Genomic DNA, 16,180 nt, shown 5'->3' on the forward strand with positions numbered 1-16,180 from the left:
TTTGAGGAATTAACCTGCGATCTCGGCCACTTGCAAACAGACGAAGCAAAAAGGTGAATACCTATTTCTAACGATAACACTGTAAGGATTTAAACCAGTCTGATTTCAGAATAAAACTAGAAGTTAGTCTCATCTCCAAAGGAAGAATTTTGCCACAATTTTAACTTGTTCTATGCATGCAGGATGATATGGCTGTAGACCACATGAACTGCCAACGTGCCTGGGGAATATATCTGAATACTGCCTGTCAGCTTTTCTTTGAATTTTCATAATTTAAAAAGAGGTTGTCCTGGTCTACATCGGAGATATGTCATTGGGAAGGAAAAAAGTAGGGCAAGAAAAGAATCCTCAAGGTTTTCTTGCAGATATTTCATTACCTAACAAGGTAACATCATCTATGATAGCATCTTCAACCTTCTGCAAGTCTTTTAAGGTGTGTTATTCAGCCTTCAGGCAAGCCACAAAACAAACACACTCTCTCCCTCCCTCCCCCCTCTCTCACATACACATAGAGGCCTTACCTTAGTGTTTTTTAGAATCATGAGGTCCGTGTTGTTGTTTCGTATTAAAAACTGCAGGTGCAATTCAATGGCCATTTCCCCACTTAAAATCTTTATCATTTTTGGAATCTGGTCTTTTGTTCCTGGATTCTACATATGGGAAGGAACACACAAAGATGATGATGATGATGATATTATTATGGATCATCGCACAGTCAGCCAGATGTTCAGACTGGATTTAGCATTTTGTCTACCTATCGAGTCCTTACCCAGGACCTGGGATAGGCAGATGTGGATGTTTGATGGTATTACAGATATCGTCGCAGGATGGAAGCAGTTCCTAATAAGGCCGCCTTTTGCAATTGACTAATAGCGAATTTGTCAATGCCAATGGTGTTCAAGTGGTGCTCCAGTTGTTTTGGGATTGCACCCAAGGCGCCTATGACTATTGGTACTACCCTTGCTTGCTTTTGCCACAGTCTTTCTATTTCTATTTGTAGGTCTTTATATTTTGTTATCTTCTCCAGTTTTTTCTCATCTATTCTGCTGTCTCCAGGCACTGCCACGTCCACTATCCAGACTTTTTTGTCTTTCTTATCGACAATTATTAAGTCTGGGGTGTTATGTTGTTGTTGTTATTATTATTATTATTACTATTACTATTATTATTATTTTGTTGTTGTTGTTGTCGTCATCATCAACTACATTTTCACAGCCATGGGGTGCTGTCTGTACTCAGCCAATTGTGGGTTATTTAACAGATACAGGCAGTCCTCAACTTCCAACCGTTCATTTAGCAACAGCCCAGAAAAAAAAACTGATTTCTGACCAGGGCTCGCACTTACGACCATCTCAGCATCCCCATGGTTACGTGATCAAAATCCGCACGCTTTGCTTGGAAACTGGCATGAACTTACAACGGTTGCTGCAACCCGGGGCAATGTCAATTGCCGTTTGCAACCTTCCTAGCCAGCTGTTGACCAGCAAACTCACTGGGGGAAAGGCAGATTGGCTGAAGAGCCTTGGCAAAAAGGTCCTAAAATTGGGGGTGACCCACCGAACGATCGGTTTGCTCAGCAACGGGAAATTTCCGTCCCTGTGGCGATTGTCAGTCCAGCACTCCCTGCGGCTTAACACGATGTGTGGAAAGCTGGCTGAGATAAACAGCGAGGCAGTGAGTAGGTTCTGTGTAAGGGCACTTACCGTCTGAGCTGCCTTCACTGTGGCAACGGGGCTGCCTGTCTTCTCTTCTGTCTCCATCAGCTCTCTGGAAAACACAAAACTCTTTTTTCACTGTTGCCGTTCTCTAAGATGTCCTAGGCCAGGGGTAGGCAACCTTAACTCTTTTATGACTCGCGGACTTCAACTCCCAGAATTCCTGAGCCACCATGGGGGAACGATGGTCCCTTTGTGACTCATGGACTTCAACTCCCAGAATTCCTGAGCCAGCATGGCTCAGCTTGGAACCCTCTCCCTTTCCCCTCAGCATGGCTGGCTCAGGGATTTTGGGAGTTGAAGTCCACCAGTTATGAAGGGGCCATAGTTCCCCCACACTGGCTGAGGAATTCTGGGAGTTGAAGTCCACGAGTCATGAAGGGGCCTAGGCCTAGAGCAGGAGTAGGCAACCTTGGCTCTTTTATGACTCGTGGACTTCAACTCCCAGAATTCCTGAGCCAGCATGCGGGAACCTTGGCCCCTTCATGACTCGCGGACTTCAACCCCAGAATTCCTGAGCCAGCATGCGGGAACCTTGGCCCCTTCATGACTCGCGGACTTCAACCCCAGAATTCCTCAGCCGGCATGGGGGAACTATGGCCCCTTCATGACTCGCGGGCTTCAGCTCCCAGAATTCCTCAGCCAGCGTGGGGAACTGTGGCCCCTTCATGACTTCTGGACTTCAACCCCAGAATTCCTGAGCCAGCATGGGGGAACTATGGCCCCTTCATGACTTGCGGACTTCAACTCCCAGAATCCCTGAACCAGCCATGCTGAGGGGAAAGGGAGAGGTTTCCAAGCTGAGCCATGCTGGCTGAGGAATTCTGGGAGTTGAAGTCCACCAGTCATAAAAGAGCCAAAGTTGCCTACCCGTGCTCTAGGTGGTGAAAGGAACAGAGGCCTCAATCTTTTATCAGCCCCCACTTGAACGAACAAGCATTCCTGTTTGCCTACCTAGTCGGCTTGAGCAGGAGGCTGGACTAGAAGACCTCCAAGGTTCCTTCCAGCTATGCTATTCTGTTACTACAGGCAATTTGTATCAACACAGTTGAGGATGACCAATAAAAAAAAGCCTTTCCCCCCCCCCATGGGCTCCCCAATGGCATTTTGAACTATTAAACCAAGAGATTGTGCTGGCTATAATAACCTGGGCCACCAAAGTAGCATGTGAAAAAAATAAATAAGGTAGGGAAAAAAGTTGAGTTTGAAGGAAATAATGAGCCAATTTGCATCTTCCATGCCTGCAATTAAATATGTGTATGGGGTTTTCTGCCTGAGCAGGGGGTTGGACTAGAAGACCTCCAAGGTTCCATTCCATTCCATTCCATTCTGTTGTTCTCTTCCGTTCTGTTCCATTCCATTCTATCCATATTCTATCCATATTCTATTCTATTGTTCTGTTCCGTTCCATTCCATAATTCTACTCTATTCTAATTCTTATTCTTTACTCTATTCCATTTCATTCCTTTCCATAATTCTACTCTACTCTACTCCTACTCTACTTCTACTCTACTTCTATTCTATTCCATTCCATTCCATAATTAAACTCTACTCTAGTCTACTTCTATTCTACAGGTATATTCTATTCTGTATTCTATTCTATATTCTCCAATTTTATATTCTCTTATTCTATTCTAATCTATTTTCTATATTCTATTGTATATTCTACTCTACTTTACTCTATTCTATTCTATATTCTATTCTATATTCTCTTATTCTATTCTATTCTATTCTATTCTATTCCATTCCCTTCCATATTTTCTGTTCTATTCTAATCTATATTCTTATTCTATTCTATTCCATTCCCTTCCCTTCCCTTCCATATTTTCTATTCTAATCTAATCTAATCTAATCTATATTCTTATTCTATTCTATTCTATTCCATTCCCTTCCCTTCCATATTTTCTATTCTATTCTATTCTATTTTATATTCTTATTCTATTCCATTCTATTCCCTTCCATATTTTCTATTCTATTCTAATCTATATTCTTATTCTATTCTATTCCCTTCCCTTCCCTTCCATATTTTCTATTCTAATCTATATTCTTATTCTATTCTATTCCCTTCCCTTCCATATTTTCTATTCTATTCTATTCTATTCTATTCTATTCTATTCTATTCTATTCTATTCTATTCTATTCTATTCTAATCTATATTCTTATTCTATTCTATTCCCTTCCCTTCCATATTTTCTATTCTATTCTAATCTATATTCTTATTCTATTCTATTCCATTCCATTCCCTTCCCTATTTTCTATTCTATTCTATTCTACTCTACTCTACTCTACTCTACTCTACTCTACTCTATTCCATTCCAATTATCTTGTACCCCTTTTCTGTTCTTTGCACAATATCACACATCCTGAAAGGCAACAGCGTGATGGGTATGCAAGTATATGTGCCTCACCCTTCTTTTTCGGGCCCAGCCACCGTCCCCGTGTTGGTAGATCCGGGCACGGAAGCAATGGGGGTGCCGACGCTGCGGAGGTTCTGGATCACCGCGGAGAGGAACTGCTGACTGGCGCTTTCGTACAAGTCGAAACAGATCTGGTAAGCCATGAGGAGGTTGTCCTCCTTCACCAGCTTCTCCAGGATGTCGCTCACGGCTTGTGGGTCATCCAAGAAAATGAGACACTGCAGGAGGGAGGCCAAAGACCAAGACTCAGAAGATGGCAGCAGTGATGCCTTACTCCTTACGACCGTTCATTTAGTGACCAATGTCGCGATGGCAGTGAAAAAAATGACTTAAGCAGGCTGGAACTGCGGGGAAAAACCAATCCCCTTTTATTATTCACAGACCTGAGTCCATGTCCTCCAAGGCAAACAAAAAACAGTTCACAGAAACTTCATTCCTTAACACAAACGGCTGCCTTCGGCCACCAGCACTTCCCAAACCTTCCTTTTTATAATTCAGCCCAGGCATGGCTTCCTAATGCCTTCTCCTTTGCCTTTGGAGCCACCCCATTGCATTCCTCGGTCCTACTCGCTTCTCTTGCATCTGGGATTTGTCCCAGCTGTTCTTCATCACTGTCCAACTCAGGCTCCCAGCACAGCTGTGTCTCAGCCTGAGTGCGAGTAGAGGGGCCAGGCTCCTCGTCCAATTGTAAGTCTTGGAGCTCCTCAGAGCCTTCCTTTGATGTCACTCCAGGCCCCTCCTCCTCCTGATTCCCCAGACACAGCTGCCGGGTCCACTGGCCGGCGAGGAATCACAACACCATTCCTCCCGCCTTTGTGCAAGCGTTCACAAAAACCCGCCCTCTTACCTGGCAGACATTGATGAAATCAGGCTTCTCCAGGTTCATGTAAATTTTCACCAAAACTCTTAGCACTTGATTGCGGAACTGTTTATTTTGCATCAAAGACATGCAAAGCTTCAAGCTGTAGGCCAGCATTCCGGGAACATCGTTCTGTCATAAACGGCGAAAAAAAAAAGAGTCATGTGATTTTTCTCCACTGATTAGTGGGTTTAAAGCAACCTTCACGTGAAGTGTTAATACCACTTTACAAGGCCTTGGTAAGGCCACACGTGGAATACTGCATCCAGTTTTGGTCACCACGATGTAAAAAAGAAGTTAAGACTCTAGAAAGAGTGCAGAGAAGAGCAACAAAGATGATCAGGGGACTGGAGGCTAAAACATCCAAAGAACGTTGGCTGGAATTGGGTATGTCTAGTTTAATGAAGAGAAGGACATCGGGGGACAGGATAGCAGTCTTCCAATCTCTCAGGGGCTGCCCCAAAGAGGGAGTCAAGACCTGTGGGAGTTGAAGTCCGTAAGACCTGTGGACCTGTGGGAGTTGAAGTCCATAACACCTTTGGAAGTCCACAAGACCTGTGGGAGCTGAAGTCCATAAGACCTGTGGACCGTGGGAGTTGAAGTCTATAAGACCTGTGGACCTGTGGGAGTTGAAGTCCATAAGACCTGTGGACCTGAGGGAGCCGAACTCCATAAGGCCTGTGGACCTGCGGGAGCCAAAGTCCATAAGACCTGTGGACCTGCGGGAGCTGAAGTCCATAAGACCTGTGGACCTGCGGGAGCTGGTCCATAAGACCTGTGGACCTGCGGGAGCCAAAGTCCATAAGACCTGTGGACCTGCGGGAGCCGAAGTCCATAAGACCAGTGGACCTGCAGGAGCCAAAGTCCATGTGGACCTGCGGGAGCTGAAGTCCATAAGACCTGTGGACCTGAGGGAGCTGAAGTCCATAAGACCTGTGGACCTGAGGGAGCTGAAGTCCATAAGACCTGTGGACCTGCGGGAGCTGGTCCATAAGACCTGTGGACCTGCGGGAGCCAAAGTCCATAAGACCTGTGGACCTGCGGGAGCCGAAGTCCATAAGACCAGTGGACCTGCAGGAGCCAAAGTCCATGTGGACCTGCGGGAGCTGAAGTCCATAAGACCTGTGGACCTGAGGGAGCTGAAGTCCATAAGACCTGTGGACCTGAGGGAGCTGAAGTCCATAAGACCTGTGGACCTGAGGGAGCTGGTCCATAAGACCTGTGGACCTGCGGGAGCCAAAGTCCATAAGACCTGTGGACCTGCAGGAGCCAAAGTCCATGTGGACTTGTGGACCTACGGGAGCCGAAGTCCATAAGACTCCATTTATTTTTATTTTTATTTTGTTTTTTCCTCCCCCTGGGGCCCAGATCTGCTGTGAGATGGGCACCATATAATTTGCATAAATAAAACACGCAACACACTTAAAAGTGATGTATATATGTATGTATGTATGTATGTATGTATGCATGCATGTATGTATGTATGCATGTACGTATTCCACACAGGACCTCTTCACAACATCCTTGGTTCACCTACCGATTCCAGAATGGTTTTCTCAAAGATGTCCAGCCTCCGGGTCTCCAGGGCGATGCCAATGGCCTGCTTGTACTTGTGATCGTCTAAGCAGCGCTGAAACATCTTGTTTACAATCCCTTCCAGGCGAGGGTCCACGGCTTTCTGCACCCCTTCCGTCAAGTCTGCATTTTCCACACACTGCTTGGTGTAGTGGTCGATGCATTTTGCTGAGGAAAGAAAGGTATCCTTCAAGCTTTTTTAATATTTATAGATCCAATGACAGATTACTAAAGTGCCTGCTAATCTAGAGGCAAATCTGAAAGTTTGGGAGGGGGGGGGGGAGAAAGCAATAAAAAAATACTTCAATCAAGGAACACCCAACTCACACAAATAATCAAATAGCCTAATCAAGGAACTACTACCAAGGGTTCTTGGTAGTATTGTAAAAATTAGAATAACAGAGTTGGAAGGGACCTTGGAGGTCATCTAGTCCAACCCCCTGCTTAGGCAGGAAACTCTATACGATTCCAGAGAAATGGCTGTCCAAACTCTTTTTAAAAACCTCCAGTTTTGAAGCATTCACACCTTTTGGAGACAGGTTTTTCCACTGATTAATTGTTCTCACTGTCAGGAAATTTCTCCTTAGTTCCAAGTTGCTTCTCTCCTTGATTAGCTTCCATCCGTTGCTTTTTGTCCTGCCTTCAGGTGTTTTGGGGAATAGGTGGACCCCCTCCTCTTTGGGGCAGCCCCTCAATACTGGAAGACTGCTATTATGTCCTCCTCTTCATTAAACTAGGCATACCCAATTCCAGCAACCGATGATCAGGAGACTGGAGGCTAAAACATATAAGGAATGGTTGCTGGAATTAGGGATGTCTAGTTTAATGAAGAGAAAGACGAGGGGGGACATGATAGCAATCTTCCAATATCTCAGGGGCTGCCCCAAAGAAGAGGGGGTCCACCTATTCTCCAAAGCACTAGAAAGCAGGACAAGAAGCAATGGATGGAAACTCATCAAGAAGAGAAGCAACCTGGAACTAAGGAGAAATTTCCTGACAGTGAGAACAATTAACCAGTGGAACAACCTGCCTCCAGAAGCAGTAAATGCTCCAACACTGGAAGTTTTTAAGAAGAGACTGGACAGCCATTTGTCCGAAATGGTATAGGCTTTCCTGCCTGAGCAAAGGATTGGATTAGATCAGTGGTTCTCAAACTTTTTAATGCTGCGACCCCCCAACCGGTCGTAAGTCGAAGACTACTCAACCGGTCGTAAGTCGAGGACTACTCAACTGGTGCAGCCCCGTTTGCAGAATGGGACTTTTGGCGGGCTCAGCAGGGCAGAGACAGCCTGGACAATTCCTATTGGCTTTGGAAAGCCAATAGAATTAGACTCTATTCAAGAGAGTCTATTCTATTGGCTTTCGAAAGCCAATAGAATAAAAGGGAGTAGCACAGCTAAGGAAAAGGGGGGGAAAATGGCGGACTGCGTTGTTTGGCGACCCCCGTGAAATGGGGTCCTGACCCACAGGTGGAGAACCGCTGGATTAGATGATTATCTATAATTAAGCATCTTGTGAATTTTTTGCACAGGCCGTTGAATTTGGATAGCCAGGCCAAAGGCCTTTCCAGTTTCACAGGGCACAAGACTTACCAATAATGGTTTCTACATATTCCGAATTGTCGTTGACGTTGAAAAGATTGCCGGCTCCCAGGGCATAATTTAGGGATTCTTCAAAAGCCCCTAAGTGATAGAACACTTTCGAAGCCACCAACGCGGCAAATTCCCGACTACGAAACCCAACATCTTCATACAGAATTTCACTGTGGGGAAAGGAAGAAAAGATTGGTTCCACTGCGGCCCTTGGTGAACATAAGTGTTTCCTTTAGCATTTCAACTAGCCCAGGGCTAGGCCACCTTGGCTTTTTTATGACTGGTGGACTTCAACTCCCAGAATTCCTGAGCCAGCCATGTTGAGGGGACAGGGAGAGGTTTCCAAGCTGAGCCATGCTGGCTCAGGAATTCTGGGAGTTGAAGTCCACCAGTCATGAAGGGGCCATAGTTCCCCCATGCTGGCTCAGGAATTCTGGGAGTTGAAGTCCTGGAGTCATGAAGGGGCCATAGTTCTCCCATGTTGGCTCAGGAATTCTGGGAGTTGAAGTCCGCCAGTCATAAAGGGGCCATAGTTCTCCCATGTTGGCTCAGGAATTCTGGGAGTTGAAGTCCACCAGTCATGAAGGGGTCATAGTTCCCGCATGCTGGTTCAGGAATTCTGGGAGTTGAAGTCCGCGAGTCATGAAGGGGCCATAGTTCCCCCATGCTGGCTAAGGAATTCTGGGAATTGAAGTCCACGAGTCATGAAAGAGCCAAGGTTGCCTACCCCTGCTCTAGCCGCTCCGAAAAAGGGACAAGATACAATTTTGGCCCGTACTTTCAGATGAATTTGAGGTCTTTCCGCTTACATTTTATCTACCGATTCAGAGATCTCGGCCCAAAAGTCATTGACCACTGCGTTCAGTTTGTGGAGGGCAAATTCCTGTCAAAAGAACGAAAAACACTGATTTTAGACTTGCAAGTAGCTGGCAGGGCAAAAGAGCCAGGCCCCCTCGGGCACAAACGGCCTTTCCATTTCAATTTGGCAACCTTGTGCTTGCCAAAGTGGATAAAAAAAAAAAAAAAATACAAGCCTACCTTGAGTTCTGGCTCTTCCTCATCCAGAAGAGAAATTATTCCAGCTGGAAAAAAAAGGTTATATTAGATATCACATAGAATTTATACTTTAATATAAGCAGGGTTATTTTCAGAATTGCTACAGCAAAGGGATTTGCAAATGCGTTTACAGTATGAGATACTAGAACAGGGGTCTTCAAACTTGGCCCTTTTAGGACTCGTGGACTTCAACTCCCAGAATTCCTCAGCCGGGCACGCGTGCCCGGCTGAGGAATTCTGGGAGTTGAAGTCCACGAGTCCTAAAAGGGCCAAGTTTGAAAACCTCTGTATTAGAACTTCATTTTGATATTTACAATTAGTGGGAGATAGCACTGGGAGGTTGTGAGTTCTAGTCCTGTCCAAGGGTGAGTGATTTTGGGCCAGTCTGTCCCTGTCAGCCCGAGGAAGAATGCAATGGGAATCCATTTCTAAAAAAACAAGTCACCCAGAAAAAAATATCAAGGTTGACTCAGAACATAACATTCTAACACGAGCTAAGCTAAAATGAACAAGACCTGGACAACAACAACCACCCAAAAAAGCATGCAAATCCTAGCGAGTTTTTGGTCTTCAATTAACAGGTAAATCAATGGCTCCAAAAACAAAAAATGATCATCAGAAGAGAGTTAATTTCAAGTTCTATTTATTCTGATCCACTCCTTCATCACCAAGTTATCGTGTGTGCCCTGTTTCCATGCACAGTATTTATGATTTAACTTCACTTTCTAAGGCAGGGCTTTTTCAACCTGTGGTCCATTGGCACCTGGCAGGTGGTATGCGACCATCCTAGAAAAGGGGTAACGGGGGAGGGGAATGAGCTGAACCGGTGGCAGCACCGCACAAGCCTGAGCAAGAGATGGCTGGGCTGCAGGGCTGTCAGGGCTCAGCGGAAGCGCCAGGATCAGTGCCGCTTTCCAGCTGATCGGCGCTTCTTCGGGGTTGTCAGGTCTCAGCAGAAGCGCCAGGATCAGCGCCAGGCTCCAGCTGGAGCTCGGCACTGATCCTGACGTTTCTGCTGAGCCCAGAAGAAGCACCAATCAGCTGGAAAGCAGCCCTGATCCTGGCGCTTCTGCTGAGCCCCGAAAAAGCACCGATCAGCTGGGATGTTGCAGCATCTCCAGGGTCTTGTGATTTACATTCAGATGCTTGGCAACTGATTCATATTTATGACGGTCACAGTGTTCCAGGGTCATGGGAAGTGACCAAAACCTGCTGCAACCACCCAGCAGACAGGGGGGGGAATAAAAAACAAACACCCCCCCCCACCCCCACTGCCAATCCTCAACAGAAATGCTCACAACAATGAAAATGTCGGACAGGAGGAAGAGCGCTGCCAGGCGGGCAGGCAGGTGTCTTGCTCGGCTGTGGCTTGGGGGGCACTTTTTTCAGTGCCACTATAACTTTGAACAGTCACTAAGCGAACTGTTGTAAGTCGAGGACTACCTGTATTTTATCACTTTTTTCCTTTTGGGGGGGGGTCATCAGGTTTTTGACACCTTGCTAGGCGATGGGTGGTACACGGATGTTGCCATATCCTAAAAGTGGTACAATGAGTGAAAAGGTTGAAAAGCCCTGTTCTAAGGGTTGTAAGCTGCTTCTCCTTGTGGAAAATAATGCAAGGAGTTTATGCTTTCCAGAAAAGCACAGTAATAAAAACTACTTTTTTTTTACTTGTAAAAGTAAAAAAACAAACAAACCCTGACTTGATGGTTCTGACGGCAGAGACCTAAAAACTAGACTGGAAAATCATTTCTCAGGGTTTTTGAAAATATGGCAGATTTGTGAAAATATTGTTTCCCCCCCCCCAAAAAAAAACCCATTTCTTCTTCTAGATGGCTATGCCAAGGCTTCACTATTCTGTACCCTTCTTAAGACTTTGATTCCCATCTTATGCAAGCTGAAGATTATGGGAACTGAATTCCAACATAAAAAGGCTTCCTAGAGCCCTTGGCTGTATAAACGAAGGGATAGAATCAAAATCACGGGAAGCATTAGTACTGCCTTAGAAAACCTTGGTAAGGCCACGCCTGGAGTAAGGTATCCAGTTTTGGGCACCACGATGTAAAAGAGATGTTGAGACTCTAGAAAGAGTACAGAGAAGAGCAACAAAGATGATCAGGGGGCTGGAGGCTAAAACATATAAGGAAGGGTTGCAAAAAGGTAACAAAAAGATGTTGAGATTTATTTATTTATTTATGAGACTTATATACCGCTTTAAGTGCAAGCACTCTCTAAGTGGTGTACACCAGTAAGCAATGTATATATATATTTACATTGCCCCCAACAATCTGGGTCCTCATTTTACCTACCCCGGAAGGATGGAAGGCTGAGTCAATCTTGAGCCGATGAGATTTGAACTGCTGACCTGCTGAACACAGTCAACTAAAGTGGCCTGCAGTACTGCACTCTAACTGCTGCGCCACCTCGGCTCTTCATATGTTTGGAAAAAGGGCAAAGAGCAGCAGCTAAGATGATTAAAGGCCTGGATATGAAGAACGAATATGAAAAACAGTTGCAGGAACTGAGAATGGCCAGTCTAGAGAAAAGGACGAGGGGGGACATGATAGCAGCCTTCTATTATTTGAGGGGCTGCCACAAAGAAGAGGGGAATCAAGTTATTTTCCAAAGCACCAGCTGGCAAGACAAGAAACAACAGATGGAAACTAATCAAAGACAGAAGCAAACTGGAATTAAAGAGAAACTTCCTAACAGTGAGGACAATTAACCAGTGGAACAGCTTGCCTCCAGAAGTTGTGGGTGCTTCATCACTAGAGGCTTTTAAGAAGAGATTGGACAGCGACGTGTGTGAAATGGAACAGGGTCTCCTGCTTGAGCAGGGGGCTGGACTTGAAGACCCCCAAGGTCCCTTCCAGTTCTATTCTGATTCTGATTCTAAACAACTGAATGACACACGATCGAGAAAGTCTGGATATTCCAGACCCCATTACTCTGTAAACAAGTAAGGAGATCAGGTTGGGTAAGCAGAGGAAACAATATATCCTAGCCCAGGGTTTAGGCAACCTCGGCTCTTTTATGACTCATGGACTTCAACTCCCAGAATTCCCGAATTGACTCGGGAATTCTGGGAGTTGAAGTCCATGAGTCATAAAAGAGCCGAGGTTGCCTACCCCTGTCCTAGCCTTATCGGTTATAGCTAATATCCTACCAGGTGAAGAGCTGCATTAGCACCATACATTTCACTATAGCTTGGCTTACTGCATTAACTTTGCCAGCAGTTAGAAGACATGGTGAAAATTCACATGGACAGACTTAACCATAGTTTCCACTGGGAAACTGAGCATCCTAGACCAAGTTAAATCCAAAAAACCACTAGGGAACTCCTGGAAACTTGGCATTCAAACAAACAAACATAAACAGGCACCTAGAGATAAACAATCTCTAGACACCATTCAAAACAGATGATCAAAAAGATAACAAAAACACCAACATAAGCCCTCACCAGCTATCAGCATCCAAATAAACAGAGATTAATGCCAGAATACCCACATCAACAATTAATCTGTAACCAATATTCCAATCAAGAAATTGCCAACTCACACAAATAATCAAAAGGCCTGATCAAGAAGCTACCAAGAGTATTTCCATCAGCACTGACAGGGCAAGCCACATATGCATCATAAACAGAGCACAAAACTGTCTCCTTCCTAGCATTAATGATGTTATCTAGTTGGGTGATTAAACATTGGCAAGAAAACCACAAAGCTCAGAAAGCACCAAGGATCCCACAGCCCTGCTTCCTCCCCTTCTAGCACTGATGATGTTACCTAGTTGGGTAATGAAATGTCTGCACCAAACCACCAAGCTCAGAGAGCACCAAGGACCCCACAGTTCTCCTTCCTTCCTCCTTCTTCTCTTCTTCCTTTTCCCCCTTCACTTTATCTCCTTTCTCCCTGTTCTCTTTCTCCTCCTCCTCCATTACTTAAACTGCACCCCTCCTAGCGCTGGTAATGTTATCTAGTTGGGTAACGAAACAATCCTTGTTTCCTTTATATAGTGCTTGGTTATATAAACAGAGGCATAGAATCAAAATCATGTGAAGTATTAGTACCGCTTTATAAAGCCTTAGTAAGGCCACACCTGGAATACAGAGTCCAATTTTGGTCACCACATTACAAAAAAGATGTTGAGACTTTGGAAAAAGTAGAAAGAAGAGCAACTAAGGTAATTAAGGGCCTGGAGGCTAAAACATATAAGGAACGGTTGCTGGAATAGGGTATGTCCAGTTTAATGAAGAGAAGGACCAGGGTTGACATGATAGCAGTCTTCCAATATCTCAGGGGCTGCCCCAAACAAGAGGGAGTCAAGCTATTCTCCAAAGCACCTGAAGGCAGGACTGGAAATGGATGGAAACTAATCAAGGAGAGAAGCAACCTGGAACTAAGGAGACATTTCCTGAAAGTGAGAACAATTAACCAGTGGAACAACTTGCCTCCAGAAGTTGTGGGTGCTCCATCTGGAGTTTTTAAGAGGAATTTAGACAGCCATTTGTCTGAAATGCTATAGGTCAGGGGTCTTCAAACCTGGCCCTTTTATGACTTGTGGACTTCAACTCCCAGAATTCCTCAGTGGACTTCAACTCCCAGAATTCCTCAGCCTGGCTGAGGAATTCTGGGAGTTGAAGTCCACAAGTCATAAAAGGGCCAAGTTTGAAGACCCCTGCTATAGGGTCTCTTACTTGGACAGGGTTGGACTAGAACAGCGGTAAACTGTTCCATGCTGGCTCAGGAATTCTGGGAGTTGAAGTCCACGAGTCATCAAAGAGCCAAGGTTGCCTACCCCTGGACTAGAAGACCTCCAAGGTCCCTTCCAGCTCTATTCCGATCGACTGATTGATTGAAACATCTATGATAGTAACCAAACTCAGAGAGCACCAAGGACCCCAAAGTTAATCCTATCTATAAATCCTTCCATCCTCCACCATTCGGTCAGAACCGAGGAAGCTTCCTGGAGGAGAAGCGAAACGCCCTCCAAGAAAAACCACGATAAAGTCCAGCTGCTTTTTGGAAAAAGCACCTGTGGGAACAACCATGACCTGGATGATGGAGAATCTCCATAGACACCAGGCTGCAGCAGGGGGTCTCCAAACTTGGCCCTTTGATTGACCTGTGGACCTCAACTCCCAGAATCCCTCAGCCGACCCCTGTCTTAGATCTAGGCCTCCCAAGCGTGGCCCCCAGGGGTCTCCAACCTTGGCAACTTTAAGACTTGCGGACTTCAACTCCCAGAATTCCTCGGCCAGCCTACCTGGCTGAGGGATTCTGGGAGTTGAAGTCCACAAGTCATAAAAGGGCCAAGTTGAAACCCCTGGAGTAAAGGACTCCAACCTTAGCCACTTTGTGACTGGTGGACTTCAACTCCCAGAATTCCTCAGCCAGCGTGCCTGGCTGAGGGATTCTGGGAGTTGAAGTCCACAAGTCACAAAAGGACCAAGTTTGAAGGCCCCTGCGCTGGAGCCACCGAGGGGGAGAGCCTGGGGGTGGCCGAAGGCGCCCCAGGAAGCCGGGAGAGGGCAGGGTAAGCCTTGCTCCGGGCCCTGCCTGACTCAGCGGAAACCACCCCGGGCTTCCCTCCGGCCGGCCGTTGCCTCGCTTACCGGCTGAAGTGATCATGGTGCCACGGCGTCGCAGTCCGGGCCTGCTCGGCGCTCCCGGGGCGGTAAAAGGGCGAAACGAGACGGAGCCTTTCCTCAAAGCAGCGCCGCTTCCAGTCCGTGACCAAGCGCATTCGCCGCTTCCGGAGCTATAGCGGAAGTGACGCTCGGCAGGCGCGACGGGGCTTCTTCCCTTTCTCTCAGGGCCGCGGTTTCTTAGCAACCGGCGGCAGGAGCGCAGGGTGGCCTTGGCGAACGCCTGATTGGAAAATGGCGGCCGTTGGAGGGCTGGAAAAGGCGGGAAATGATGGAAAGAAAGCGAAGCGGGCTTTGTGGGGAAAAAAAAGAGGAGGCGAGGGGCGGGTGGGTTAGGTTAAAAAAAGTCGGCGAAGCTACACCTGTTGAATTTCTGCCTGCCCCGCGGCTGACAATCGCACAGGAGCGCCCCCAAAATGGCCGACCTGATCTCGTGGGGGGGGGAGGCGAATTTCTTGCATTTTCATTGTTAACAGTGGCAACTGACCGTCGGACACATCACATTTCCGGTCTTTTTGCAAACTGGGTTAGGGGGTTAACCTGAATTGCCTGAATTCATTGGGTTTGGGAGTGCAGAGAATACAGTATGAAACCAGACTTTTCCCAACTTGGGAGATTTTAATTCAACTCCTAGAATTCCCCAGCCAGCATGGGTGGATTTCAATGCCCAGAATTCCCTTTGTGGAGCTGAAGTCACGAGTTGTTCACCTAGGGCGGGGTAGGCAACCTTGGCTCTTTTGTGACTTGTGGACAATCGGTCTTATTAGCCACCTATGGACATATCGTTGATGGCCCATAACCTACAAGATGTCAAGGTCTTCATCGAAATCTATGGACAAACAACAAAACATGACTTGTGGACTTCAACTTCCAGAATTCCTGAGCCAGCCATGTTGAGGTTTCCAAGCGGAGCCACTAGTTTCAGGAATTCTGGGAGCTGAAGTCCACCAGTCATAAAAAGAGCCAAGGTTGCCTATCCCTGCCCTAGGCCTAGGCCGCTTTATGACTCATGGACTTCAACTCCCAGAATTCCCGAGCCAACCATGCTGAGGGGAAAGGGAGAGGTTTCCAAGCTGAGCCATGCTGGCTCAGGAATTCTGGGAGTTGAAGTCCACCAGTCATAAAAGAGCCAAGGTTGCCTACCCCTGACCTAGGGCAACAGAACAAAAACAGCCCATGATGGGTGATCCTGATGTGTGACATATGAAGAACATTATCTTTTTCATAATACAAAATATAACATTACAAAAAAGATGTTGAGACTTAGGAAAAAAGTGCAAAGAGCAACTAAGGATGATTAAAGGCCTGGAGACTAAAAC

The 16,180-nt window shown here is 46.2% G+C and overlaps 1 protein-coding gene across 1 annotated transcript in view; it reads right to left on the minus strand.

Moving 5' to 3' along the window:
• The window catches only part of PSMD1 (proteasome 26S subunit, non-ATPase 1), a 114,747-nt gene extending 99,767 nt beyond the window's left edge, over positions 1–14,980 (minus strand). The window contains exons 1-9 of the mRNA XM_039369920.1: positions 14,829–14,980; positions 9,197–9,240; positions 8,968–9,041; positions 8,159–8,328; positions 6,529–6,734; positions 4,980–5,123; positions 4,124–4,350; positions 1,704–1,767; positions 522–650 (exon numbers count right to left, since the gene is read on the minus strand). Coding sequence (XP_039225854.1) covers positions 522–650; positions 1,704–1,767; positions 4,124–4,350; positions 4,980–5,123; positions 6,529–6,734; positions 8,159–8,328; positions 8,968–9,041; positions 9,197–9,240; positions 14,829–14,844 — 1,074 coding nt within the window. The 5' untranslated portion in view covers positions 14,845–14,980. The remainder of the gene's footprint in view (positions 1–521; positions 651–1,703; positions 1,768–4,123; positions 4,351–4,979; positions 5,124–6,528; positions 6,735–8,158; positions 8,329–8,967; positions 9,042–9,196; positions 9,241–14,828) is intronic.
• Positions 14,981–16,180: the final 1,200 nt, after the last annotated feature.

The sequence above is a fragment of the Crotalus tigris genome, unplaced genomic scaffold, assembly GCF_016545835.1.
Source record: "Crotalus tigris isolate CLP2741 ecotype Arizona unplaced genomic scaffold, ASM1654583v1 scf7180000021321.634910, whole genome shotgun sequence".
In the NCBI taxonomy this organism is placed as follows: domain Eukaryota; kingdom Metazoa; phylum Chordata; class Lepidosauria; order Squamata; family Viperidae; genus Crotalus; species Crotalus tigris.